The sequence below is a fragment of the Giraffa tippelskirchi genome, chromosome 9, assembly GCF_054371585.1.
Source record: "Giraffa tippelskirchi isolate mGirTip1 chromosome 9, T2T-mGirTip1v1.2.pri, whole genome shotgun sequence".
Lineage (NCBI taxonomy): Eukaryota > Metazoa > Chordata > Mammalia > Artiodactyla > Giraffidae > Giraffa > Giraffa tippelskirchi.
This window is the reverse complement of record NC_137283.1, coordinates 9,248,143-9,260,809: the sequence shown is the minus strand read 5'-3', so window position 1 is coordinate 9,260,809 and position 12,667 is coordinate 9,248,143. Positions and strand designations below refer to the sequence as shown.

General features: G+C 40.9%; 1 protein-coding gene across 50 annotated transcripts in view; it reads right to left on the bottom strand.

The window, feature by feature from the left end:
* The window catches only part of ARPP21 (cAMP regulated phosphoprotein 21), a 168,260-nt gene that overhangs the window by 116,664 nt on the left and 38,929 nt on the right, over nucleotides 1-12,667 (bottom strand). For 45 of the 50 annotated variants that reach the window (XR_014064584.1, XR_014064585.1, XR_014064591.1 and 42 more), the window contains exons 2-5: nucleotides 4,949-5,122; nucleotides 2,992-3,158; nucleotides 1,508-1,549; nucleotides 613-702 (exon numbers count right to left, since the gene is read on the bottom strand). Coding sequence is in view for 36 of the 50 variants with exons in the window: in XM_081527208.1 (XP_081383334.1) it covers nucleotides 613-702; nucleotides 1,508-1,549; nucleotides 2,992-3,120 (261 nt within the window). In the remaining 14 variants the exon portion in view is untranslated. Of the gene's footprint in view, nucleotides 1-612; nucleotides 703-1,507; nucleotides 1,550-2,991; nucleotides 3,159-4,948; nucleotides 5,123-5,211; nucleotides 5,289-12,667 lie in introns of those variants that run through there. The other 5 variants (XM_081527198.1, XM_081527205.1, XM_081527217.1 and 2 more) reach the window with 1 other exon arrangement.

Below are 12,667 nucleotides of genomic sequence, written 5' to 3'. Positions count from 1 at the left end.
ATTTTTAGAGCTGAACAGCCTTGTGATAAGGAGCAAAAATTGGTGTAAGGGTGTGCGGCAAAGTGTTAATAATATTAACTTAAATTCACATTCATCCCAGATTTACTTCTGGACCGTTTTTCCAGTAGTGAGAAATCTCCACCAAAGGCCCTAAAAGTATGTCTCCAAAGGTCAATGCACCTTATTCACTATTTCTGAAGTTTCATAAGAGCCAAAATCTGTGTTTTTATAGGCAAGTGCATTTTGGGGAGGTAAGACTCTCCACTAAGGGAGGAGACGTGGTACTTAGGACTGTATTTGGTTCAGTCTGATCAAGAGAGAGCCTTTGAGGAATAGCAGCACAACCGTGCTTACATTTTAAGTTTTAATCTAAATTCTTTTGAATTCCTTTCCATGTGCAGTTTTCAGAGGGTCTGGAAAAAAAAACAAATGCAATACTTTGAGACTGTTCAACTAATTTAGGGTGTCTCAGAAATGGGGGAGGAAGCTGGACTTTGTCCTTCTTCAACTAGTTTGTGCTCCCCCCCAAAACACTGTTTAATGCCAGATGAATGCTCATGCACACAAAAGTGGATCCCGTTCATCCATGACCCATAAAGACAGGGCGTATACCTGGTCCTGAAGACTTTCTCCTCCTGGTCTGGCTGAGGACTCTTCACAGACAGCAAGGCTGCGAGTCAGTTTACCTTTTCCTGCTCCTGACTGGGGAGGGGAAAGAAATGGGAAGGAAAGGAAAATAAAGAAGAAGAAAAAAAAAACAACCAGGAAATAAACTCAGGCTGTCAAACCATCTCTACCTTCTCTGGACATTCCCAAACCAAATTTTTAAAAGCCAGCTTCAAATCCATAGCTCAGGGCTGTCTACACTGGTTCCAAGTGTTGGACCCCTGTGCTAACAGGGACAAAGTATCTACTTTGGCTCAAAGCATTGGCTCTGTGTTGACGGCGATGCAGGTGGAGGAGAGGATGGAAGAATAAATTTAAAGAAAACTCTTAGCATACTGCCCATCGCCCTGGGAATGTACAAAGAATGAGGAAGTGCGGCCTTTTCATGAAAATACAAGGAGGAAAAGACAACACAGATGAATTTCTACTAAAACTGGGTTTGAAAGTGATCTGACTGAGAAAATACGTTAAAAGTTGAAGACTGTATCCTAAACATCAGAACCTGTTTACTTCAAGGCAGAAACTAATCGGACATACAAAAAAATTTCCCCCAAATTTGATTTAAAATGAAAAGAAGATGAGCAGCGATTCATTTGTAAAGCACTGTCAAATCTGCCAGGATCAAATATATACACTGCAGCTATGTGAACCCTAAATGCTCTAATTAAAAAGCACACAGAGCAAGAAAGAAAGAGCAGTGTCAACACGACCACACTAAACACGGGCAGCAGGGGTGCAGCTGAGATCTACATACAACCCTGTGCCTCCTTGGCAAACCCTCTAACCCTGTGTGACACACGCAACCCGGATATCAGGTCAACCCACAGCTCCAGAGCCCTACCTTGGATTTTCTTCTCTCTTGGTTCTGAGCCGCCAGCCGCCTCTGTGTATTAGAAACAAAATCAAACAAACAAAAACAAACAAACAGTCAACCGACAACCAGGAGAGGGAAGTGGGGGGAGACAGAGAGAAAAAGATGTCACTAGAGTGGAAACATCAATAACAGCAGCAATCAGGCATTATAACCATTGGGGAGGACTCCTCTTGCCCTTGCTCCCCAAAAACGTTTGACCGTTGAGCTTTTCTCCTTCCCTCCTTACAGAAGCTCATGTGTGCTTAGTTGCTCACTTGTGTCTGACTCTTTGTGACCCTATGGACTGCAGCCCGCCAGGCTCCTCTGTTCACATGATTCTCCAGGCAAGAATATTGGAGTGGGTTGCCATTTCCTTCTCCAGGGGATCTTCCCGAACCGAGGATTGAACCTGTGTCTCTTACATCTTCTGCACTGGCAGGCAGGTTCTTTACTGTCTGAGCCACCAGGGAAGCCCCACAGAAGCTTGATGGGGAGGGCAAAGGCTGGCCTTGAGGTCATTTGGCCATTATGCCATTATCTGCCTTTGCACATTCTTGAAATAAAAACAGTTAACAATTTTGTAGTTTGGTTCAAAGAAAATCGATACAGGTTATTTGCAAGTTCAGTTTGTTTTCCTTCTACCAAATCTCCTTCTCTCATAAATCCCAACCACTTAATCATATCACTTTTTGAGTACTCTCAATCACCCCCAAACTGCCCCCTGCCTCTTCCAGGGCATTCTCTCTCTCTTCCTGGCTGGGAGTTCTAAGCTTTTCCGATAATAAGAATCGATGCTTAGCCTGCCCAAGAAGGTCAACAGAGCTCATGTCTTTGATATTTCTTGGTCTGTCATGAGCAGGCCCTTCCTCGTTTCATGGAATACAAATCCATTTTTAAAACTCAGCTAGTATAAAGGTGTCTCAGGAGAAGCCCTCCACAAACTCCTTGAGGTGGTCTGGAAATTAATATGGAGAAGCTGTGGGCAAATCCAGTCATTAAATATGTTCTTTGGCTATATATATACACATAGGTATTATTTCAAAGGGCATTTTGACCAGAATGTACTGTTTAGTCAGAAAAAAAGGACTAATAAATGGGAAGAGAGAAGATTTGTTTCATGAATTTTCTATTCATTCTACTTGGGATTCCCAGGTGACTCAGTGATAATCTGCCTGCCAGTGCAGAGGGGAGATGTGGGTTCAATCTCTGGGTCAGAAGATCCTCTGGAGGAGGAAATAGCAACCCACTCCAGTATTCCTGCCTGCAGGATCCCATGGACAGAGGAACCTGGGGGACTCTGGTCAATGGGGTCACAAAGAGTTGGACATGACCGAGCATACACACACTTGTTCATTTTACTAGTCAAACTCTTTACAAGCAAGAAAACAAACAAACAAACCTTGAGAGTATCTTCAAAATGAAAGAAAGGGGTGCACACAGCGGTATGACAAATGGGATTTCTCCAGGCTCACCTGTAATTCCAGTTTCTCCTCCTCGTCCAGACTCTCAGATTTGATCACACCGTTCTCTGGAGTGGCTGTCTCCTGCTCAGGCCCACCTTCCTCCACTATGGTCTGACTCAGGTCTCCTGGCTCAGACATTCTCCCAGATGCAAATTAAAATCACAAGGTTTGACACCCTATAAGGTGAAGACATCAGAAAGTAAAGTCAGCGCAGGGTGAAGTCTTGATTATTATGGTTGAGATACTGGATTCTTCCCTTTGTTCTCAAAATCAAACGAGCAATCCAGCCTCCCTGCCAACTGCACACAAAGAGAATAAAACAACACCAAATCAAGGACCTCAGACGAACACCAAGAGGCAGATTTGGTCACTCAATCCACGGCCCTAGACACACACATACACATGCTCCTATCAATACACCTTGCTGTCAGGGTGGATCAAGACATCTTAAACTGAGACACCCAAGCCCCACACACCTCCCTGTCCCTATGCTCCACTCCAAAGTGGAAGCAGGAGAAAAAGAGAGTATTTCCCCAACTCTTCCTCCTCTTCCGAGTTGGGAGGTGGTACCTGTTCTGCAGCGTCTCTAAGATGACTCACAAATGATTTGCAAGTTTCAACCACAGACATACCTTCCTGGGTCTAAGGGATTCAGTACACTCTACTGGGGGAGAAATCAATGTTAAGAGGTAATAATTCGGAACACATATAGGGTCTTGATTTGGCAATAAACCATCAGGGACTTCAGACTTCAAACTGACAGAGACATTATGAAAAGCAGAAGCTCTCCCCCCAGCCCCTGTCAGTGGCTGGTGCTGTGGAGATCCTTCCAAAGTAAGTCTCAGGCAGGCAGCTCCAAAGAAGTTATCACAACTGAACTCCGATGCTCCAGGCTCATAAGAGATGACTACACAGATACTAGAAATGACTTTTCAAAGTATAAGCCTGTTATTAGTATTTTTTTCTCCCTTCCTCCATAAAGCCCGTGACACTTCCCCTTCTGATGTGCTGTCAAATGAGACTCATGAATAATTCAGCATTTAGTTCCTCCTCAGTTTTTTTTTTTTTTAAGAAAGAAACAAGAAGGAAGGAAAGGAAAAAAAGAGGAAGGAAAGAACAAAATTAAAAAAGGACAGAAAAGAAGAAGAAAGGAAGGTAGGAAAAAGAAGAAATAAAAGACAGAAAGACCTTGTAGCCTAGAAAGTCACTTCTTTCACAAAAATTCCCAAGTAATGACTGCCCTGTTCCCAGTCATTACAACGGTAATTATTAATGGACATATCAGTGTCTTGATATGTTTCTCTGGGAGTGTTTAATTACCGTATACTAATTCAGTAACTTTATTTCCAAGTGGACACAGGAAGCATGAGAAAAATCTAATAACACAGTAATTTCTGTCGCAAATATGCTAAGACCTACCATGACAGGAGAGATGGTATCTAATGATATTGTTAAAAAAAAAACACAGGCTCACTTGGCAAAGGATTGTGGGAATGGAAAAGGAAAAGTTTTCATCAGGGATGATGGCTGGAGTCTGCGAGGGGCCAGCGAGCAAGGCTCAGAGGTTTGAGGAGGTTTGAGGATATTGCCTTCAGTGTACCTGACAGACCTCTCATATTTCACTGACATTGGGGAGAGATGCAGTTAACCAAATAAAAAGTTCTGTTCCCCAAAGCAAACAGTTTGTTTCTCAGTGTACTGAGTCGGGGGAGGAGACAGGACTTCTGTTGCCCTAACTTTTTTTCCTGGAGCATTTCAATCAAAAGCAGATCGTGGCCAGATTTTTGAAAAAAATGAAATGCACAAATTGAGCTCTAAGTTTACAAACTCTGAGCCAGCTGGATCCCTTATACAGATGCTGTCTGTTTGGGTGGCCTTTCAGGAAATGCTCCATGCAAACATGCACATTTACAGACTGAGGAAAACATACAGATGCGGTGACAGCCGTCCGATGACAGCTCTTTACCTTCCGTGCAGAAGTCCGGCTGCCGGTCTTGGCGACTTACGAGCGGCTTCTGTCCTTCTTCGCTGGGAAAATCCACACGTGGGATCAGAGACAACGGGCGTCCCATGTCCCCATTAACAGTTCAAAACGCCCATCTCCATGTGATTCCCTTACACGGTCTGACACATCGTCCACCTGAAAAAAGACGAAAAGTCAACAGTAACGATAACGGCAATAATCATGGCAGGGGCAAAGGACTAAATAAACAAGACTGGGTTCCTAACACTGATGACCGGCTTCCAGCAAACCACGTTCACGGCTTGATCCACTCCACCTGTCCCAAGCTGCCTGCTTCTTCTCTAATGAAGGCTCCAGCCGGCTGTTCAAGTCAGAGCGGCACCCACGCAACGAGCTAAAATTAACAATTGCATTATGCGCCGAAGATTACTCACTTCAATTTTAACCTTTTTTAGTGAAATCTCGCACTTTATATTAAAAAAAAAAAAAAAACACAAGCTTGTGTGTTTGCCTCCATGACAATCCAGATCACCTATGAGCAAAAAAGTCTTGCCTCCTTTTTCTAACCCCAGTCTTTGTCTTAATTATAGATCAATATAATCTCCCCAGTGCTTTTTTTTTTTTTGATGACTCTTTTCTTTAGGAAAGCTATCCTAAGAAAGCACATTGAACAATTTTTGACTTAATGAGGCATTAGCTGTAAAAGTGAAAAAAAAATACAAAGAAAGGAAAAAGAAAACTTTCATAATGATATTGTTGAGAGAGCTCTTTATTCCTAAAAGTCTTGTCGCTGGGAGAACACCCTCCATCTGTCCCCCTCCCTCCTCATCAGAACTGCCATCACCAGCTGGGTATTCTGTTTGACAGCGAACAAGCAATCCTGCCAGAGGGATTTAACAGACTTGCAAACTTTTGAACCTGTTGAAAACAATCCCTGCTATAACGTGCACTTTCCTTTTCTCGCAACTCCTCCAGGAGCAGCGGCAAAGACAGCCTGAATGCAAACAGAGAAGGATTCCTAATAACATTTGCCCAACCCAAGCTGTATCTCTCTCCCGGCGCTGCAACCCTACCCTGGCGCACATCTGCTGAATACAACAGCCTGCACACGTGTTCTGCCACAGACCCGACTTTGAAAACACTCAGTGCATCTCAGTTATTTACTCTGAAGTTTAGAAACCCTCCCTGCCTCCCCCTCGCTTCCCCTCCCAAGCAGCTAGGAGCACAGCTGGCTCCTCATCAGATTTTACTGCAGCTTTATGAACAGCCTATTGGGTTATGACTCCATTTGTTGTGTGAGAGGAAAACAACTGTTGAAAATTCAATCGTTTCTACAGTCAATCCTTTCCAGCTTGATTGACACCTTTAGTAAAATGGATAATTTGGCTGTAAAAAGTGTTTCTTTTGTTGTTAAAAATTATATAACTATTTTTTAAGGATATATTGGCGAATGAAATAAGAAGTTAGGGTCGAAATGCATTGGTCATCAACAGTAATTTTAATTTTTCAATTTTGACCAGTTTTGCATCACGAACACTTGATATTAAATAGGAGTCAACATGCCTTAAAATTAGGATCTATTTAAGCAACCGGCCACATATCTAATATGTCTTAAAATAGAGGCACCTGTGATGGATGGATTTACCAAATGCTTTCTGGCTTCTGTTTTCCTTTTGTCAAAGAGAATGACGTTATCAATGATCACTGAGCCTTCCCGTCTCCTTTTTCTGATGCTCCTATTTGCACAGTGGGGTTAATCCAGCCGGTGAAGTGCTTGTGGAGTTTTCAGATCTAAGCCTTAGATGCCTTATTCCAGCCCCAGTAGGTGGATGCAAGATATAATTCTTTCCGTGAAGAAAGAACAAACTGATGTTCACATAACCATCTCAGAGCGTGAACAGCCTGGATATATGGTGTGTGCGTAATTACCAGGACACGTTTGGAAATAGCACTGTGCTCTACAGCCAGCGAGGTATTATTCTTGCATTCCTGAATCATAAAGTCATCATCCACCAAGATAAAAGGGAATATGGGCATATGGGAACGAGCAGAGAGGAACATATGGATCACAAATATTTTTGTAACTGATTAAAATTGTTCTCTTTGCTAAGAAAGTGTTGCCAGGAAATCAACCCTAGTCCAGCTTTCTGTTCCCCTAACTAACCCGACTCGTCCTCTGTCATTTAATCTTCACTTGTTCCAATTTCTCCCATTTTACACAGAGAAGGAAAACCATGTCTAACAAATATATTTTATCCAACATTTGGTTAATGGATATTCTGGCCAAGTGTCAAGTGTTATGTGGCTGTGGGAAGGGGGGAGGGAGAAAAAGGGGAGACACTCAACAAATGCACAAAATAAAAGTTACTACAGTTCTTTCAGTTACAAGATTTTTACTACGGTTTAGGAGGTGATAGTGAGCAAAGGCAGGCAATGAACAAGCTATAGGAAATTGCTCAATGACACTAGTAGCTATTTACAATGAGGACAATAATGACCATTTCACATTCTATTCATGTTGTTTTCTATTTTTTTGGCTGACTTTAGAGTTGCAAATAGCAGCAGCTGGGTTTGTGGGGATGAGAAAGAGAGGGAGAGAGGATACAGTGCAGAAGACCAAATATTGTCTTTCATCATCAACAACAGAATAGGTGTGTCCTAATCGTCCGAATGTTACATGTGTTAACTGTTGGGCTGCTGGTTGAAGAAATAAAGCTTGAGGTTTGACTCAATTCTAGCAGTGATTTATTTCTCAGAGGATATCTAAAATGGGACATCAAATTCTCTTTGCAAGCTGGGAGAGCCACTTTATTTGTCACTTTTGTCACAATCCTTCTACTAAAAATCAGCAGAGGATGACTCATCCCAAATCACTATAGGTTCTTTATGATGAAACAACATAATCACGATTTACTTATGTGAACAACTGAGATGGTTCTCGCTTCTACACCGTTCCTTCTTTTTTTAGCTGGTCGCAGTTCTGCAAATGTAAGCTGCTGGCGAACTGTGATATTAGTCATCTGTCAATTGGCTGCATACGGTATTTAAACGCTGCAACCCCTTAGCAACCAAAGACACATCCTAGTCTCAAAGCAGTTATTCTGTTAAAGTTTAAAAAAAATAGTTTGAAGGTGTAAGATTTAAGTTTAAAGACTTAAAAAGAGAGAAAAGTAATTGAAATGTAATCCTTTCAGAAATGAGAGCCACCATGGCATCATGGCATGAACAGAAGGTACAGATTAATACCTTCAGTGAGCTTGAACAGGTAACAGAAAGATGTCAATAAGAAAATTTCACATAAGTTTACTTTCGCAAAGAAAATGTTCTCCTTCAATATACATGTATAAGAAGCACTCAACCAGGAGTTCTAGCCTTTCATTAAACTCTTTCTGGTCAACTCCATGCACAAGCATTCTGTAAGATTTTTAAACCACCCATGCAAATGCCAAAATAACCAGACAACTGTTTTGGAGGAAGAACCTAGGAGGAGATTTAAGAAGAGGAATTTTCATACTAGGGGTTTAAGGGTAGAATTATTTTACATGAATATTCTTATTTCAACTTGGATAGCTAGGCAGTTTATAAATATACAGCAACTCATAAGAAGAACAGCACTTTTTCTTTCTTATCACAGCAAACTGGACCAAACGTAACCTTCAACATTTATCAGGCTTCCAATAGTGGAGATAACTGATGTCAAAGCTTTGGACATAAGAACAGTACTATGATAATCATAAGTGCCTTTAAAAATAAGAGGGGTCAGATCTCAATAAAAACATTCCAAGGGAAAAAAACAATGTTTCAATTCTTTACTTTCCTAAAAAGTGTCCATGGAATCTCTACCATGTGCAAGGATGTGCTAATACAATCTCAAAAGGAACAATCTTTTTTTTTCAAAAGGATATAATAAAAGTTAAATAATTCTAATGGATCCACATGAAAAACTTTAAACAATTTTATCTTCATCATCCTCTTTTTGATTAGTCATCAACTGGAATATAAAGATGTCTTCTGTTTTTATAATTCTTAAATGTTTTCTCAGTGTATTTCAAAAGAAAAAAGTAATAAACTTTGGAGAAGGAACTAATGTACTGGGTCCCATAATAAATACTTGGATACCCCACAGAATGAACTAGTTGATGAAAGTAATAAAGCAAAATGTAGCAGAGACTGACATAAGATTTTACATTTGGGTTCAAAAAACAGTTGCATAATTTTGAATTTTTAGTTAAGACAAGAGAAGACTTAGGGAGGACAAAATAGCTATTTTCTTACAGCTTCAAAAGTTAGCACTAGGTTAAAAAAACACAAAAACACAACCTACCTTTTTAAACACAGAACTACCGTATGACCCAGTAATTCAACTCCTAGATGGATATTCAAAAAAACAGAAAGCAAGGACTAGAACACCAGTGTTCATGGCAGCATTATTCACAATGGCCGGAAAGTACCCATCAGTGGATGAACGGGTAAACACAATGTGGTATACAGACGATGAAATATTATTCTGTCTTAAAAAGGAATGAAATGGATACATGTCGCGATATGGATGGACTCTGAAAATATTCTTCTTAGTAAAATGAGTCCGACACGAAGAACCAATGTGGTGTGATTCTGCTTATCCAAGGTACCTAGAATAGGCAAACTCATGGAGACAGAAAATAAGGGCAGAGACCACCTGGAGCTAGAGTTAAGGAAGGAAAGAGTTACTGTTTCATTGGTACAGAGCTTTTGTTGGGGATGATGGAGAAGTTATGAGTATAGATGTGATGGTTTCACAGTTTAATGCCACTGAATCGTACACTTAGGAACAGCTAAAATGATAAAATATTATGTATATGTCACAAGGAAAGAACTTAGAAAACTCTTTTCTTCTAGAATATGATTTAAAAGGAAACAAATGAATATACATACAAACAGACCATAGGCAGAAAATGACAGTACAACAGAGGAAGTGGCCTTCTACTTGACAAAACTGCTTCTGGTGTACTGATAACACCGATACATGTGAAGACAAGCGTGGTGGACGCAACCTATTCAAATAGGTACCCAATAAATGGGACCACCCTCCTCCTCCTCAGGGTCATCTTGGCAGTCTCGTCTTTGACAAGACAAGCTTTGTTATTCAACCATCCAGTGTGGACGCTGCAGGGACAAAAGGTTAGGATGTGATGATGTTCAGCCTCTTCCACTGCATCTCTTCTAGAATCAAGGTGTGTTTGGCCAATGTGTCTTCATCCACAAAAGGTAACAGAAACTACTTCTTACTGCAATACAAACATCCACTGTCAATCACCTGGATGAGAGAGCTGGGGGCAGCCGCTCTGTTACATCACTGACTCAGTATTTTACGTACTTTTTTTTTTTTTAATTGCTGATAAGGAGAGTTTTCTGACCAAAATAAATGGCACAGAGCACAAGGCCAGTGGCCCTGCTGCCACGTTAGACTGAGAAAGTACTGAGGTTCACTTCAGTTTGACTGGGTGACCCCTGGGGCCACTCCCAGGATTTTAAAATAGTCTCAAACTTTCATAAGCCATGCAGGGTAATCACCACCTTATGTTTCCTACCTCAATCTGTTAATTGTCTAGGCATGACTTATCTATATACAAGGTAGTGTCACCAACCTCCAGTCATGTGCAAACTTAAAGAAAGTGTGCAAGTACTCAGAGAACCACCGCCTTGCCAAGAACCTTGAAATCAGCCAGTCTAGCTGATACTAAATCCAGTGTCTTGGAGAAGACCCATAACCAGATAGTGGCAGAGCTGGGTCAAAAGCACTGTCATTTAGACTGAGGATCAGAGCTCTTTTTAAAACCACATGTTCCTATACTGACTGGGGCTTTATTAGAAATACAGACGAGGTGCATCTAATCTGTTCCATTCATTTCCAGAGTATTCCAAGAGACCCCCACACATTTCTTCCCCTCAACCACTATCTTCTTCCACTAGCCTGAGACGGCATACACTGCAGAGAGCCTGCATGAATAGTCTGCCTGATAATGGTTTTGATTTTATCCCTAATATTTTATGGACACATGGACCTCTAGACATCATGCTTGGTCTTGATCTTTGAAACCCTCGAAAGCCTATAAGCCACAGTCATCAGAATGACCTCAAGTTTTATGCTAACCATCTGACCAATTTCCTCCTTCACGTCATGGTACCTTCTTTCTAGAGGCCATACAGGAATCATATGCCTGCAAGATTCCCAGATAAAGTGTGCTCACATTTTTTAAAATGTGGAATAATGTATTTGAATCTACTGGGACCAGAACACATGTAATATTTAGAAACGAATGTCTTCCTAATCTTTAAGTAAAGAACTGTAATCTTAGACTTGGGAAGTTGTTTTTTCTTCCAAGTGTAACTAAAGAAAATTTTCTGGGAACACAAATAACACTGCTGGGATCTTATTGCTAACAATACCATGTAACTCTGGTTTCTTAATAGATCTTCCAGGAATTCTACCACATTACACACTTATCCTAAATATTTCCCTCAATATCACTGCCCCATAATCTCCTGGGAAAAACAAAACTATTTTAGGGAAGGGAGGGGGGATGATCAATTGAAATGATACTTTTGCTTGAACGTTATTAATCTCACAGATGTTAGAACTTTTGTATTCTCAGTTTAGTTCAATATAGTATTTTAAAATGTCCTCTTTTGGTGGATCTGGATGCCAAGGATATAATCCATTATTTATGTCCATTTATGTATACTGGGGGCTTCCTAGGTGGTGAAGTGGTACAGAACTCGCCTGCTCATGTAAGAGATGCAGGTTTGATCCCTGGGTTGGGAAGATCCCCTGGAGAAGAATCTCCAATACTGGAGTGGCACCCCACTCCAGTATTCTTGCCTGGAAAATTCCATGGACAGAGGAGCTGGTGGGCTGCAGTCCACAGGGTTGCAAAGAGTTGGAGGCAACTAAGCACACACACATGTATACTGGAGACAACTTGTAATGCAACAAGGATATATCACGAAATGCATATTTTCAACTGTGGCTTAAAGAATTCAAAGTTATAAAAATTCATCATGAAGAGGAAAGGCACTTCAAAAAAAAAGGGTAGGGATAAATACTAATTTTATTCAGCACATCTGACTGAACCCCTTTGTCTTTTGTTTCTATAAGAAGTGGAAGTAGAATCTGTCATTTCAAAAACAATGAAACTTAACAAATGTGACGCAGTTATAGGTGCCAGAGTGTGAGCTGTTGGGGCTATTAAAACCTTTCTTGCAGAAAAGAAGAAAAGAAGAGACACTTAGGGAAATGAGAAAAAGCAAAAATAAATGGATGAATTATTATTCCGTTAGATTTTTTGCAATGGTGATAAGATTTGCATTCTGTCCATTTATAAGTTGGGAAAAATAAGGGGCTTTTATGGCCACGATGTCTTTATTTTCCCTTATGTCAGTGGATACTGTTTGGTGCCATAGCCTGTGAATATTTCAAGCCTTAAGGTTGCTTTCTCAGAATTATTAGCTAATATCATCAGTACATCTAATCAAAAGCAATCAATGTAGAAGTTTAAACGACCCACCCATGACCTCAGCTCTGCCTCCGCCCACCCCCGCACAACGGCAGAAGAATGGAAAGATTTTCCAGGGGAGCAAAGGAACTGAAGGATGCTTCATCTCAAATAAAAAGCTAAAAGGTGGGCCTAAGGGTCTATGAGTGCAGGAAGTGACTTCTACACCCATGAGGCAGGGAGAAAG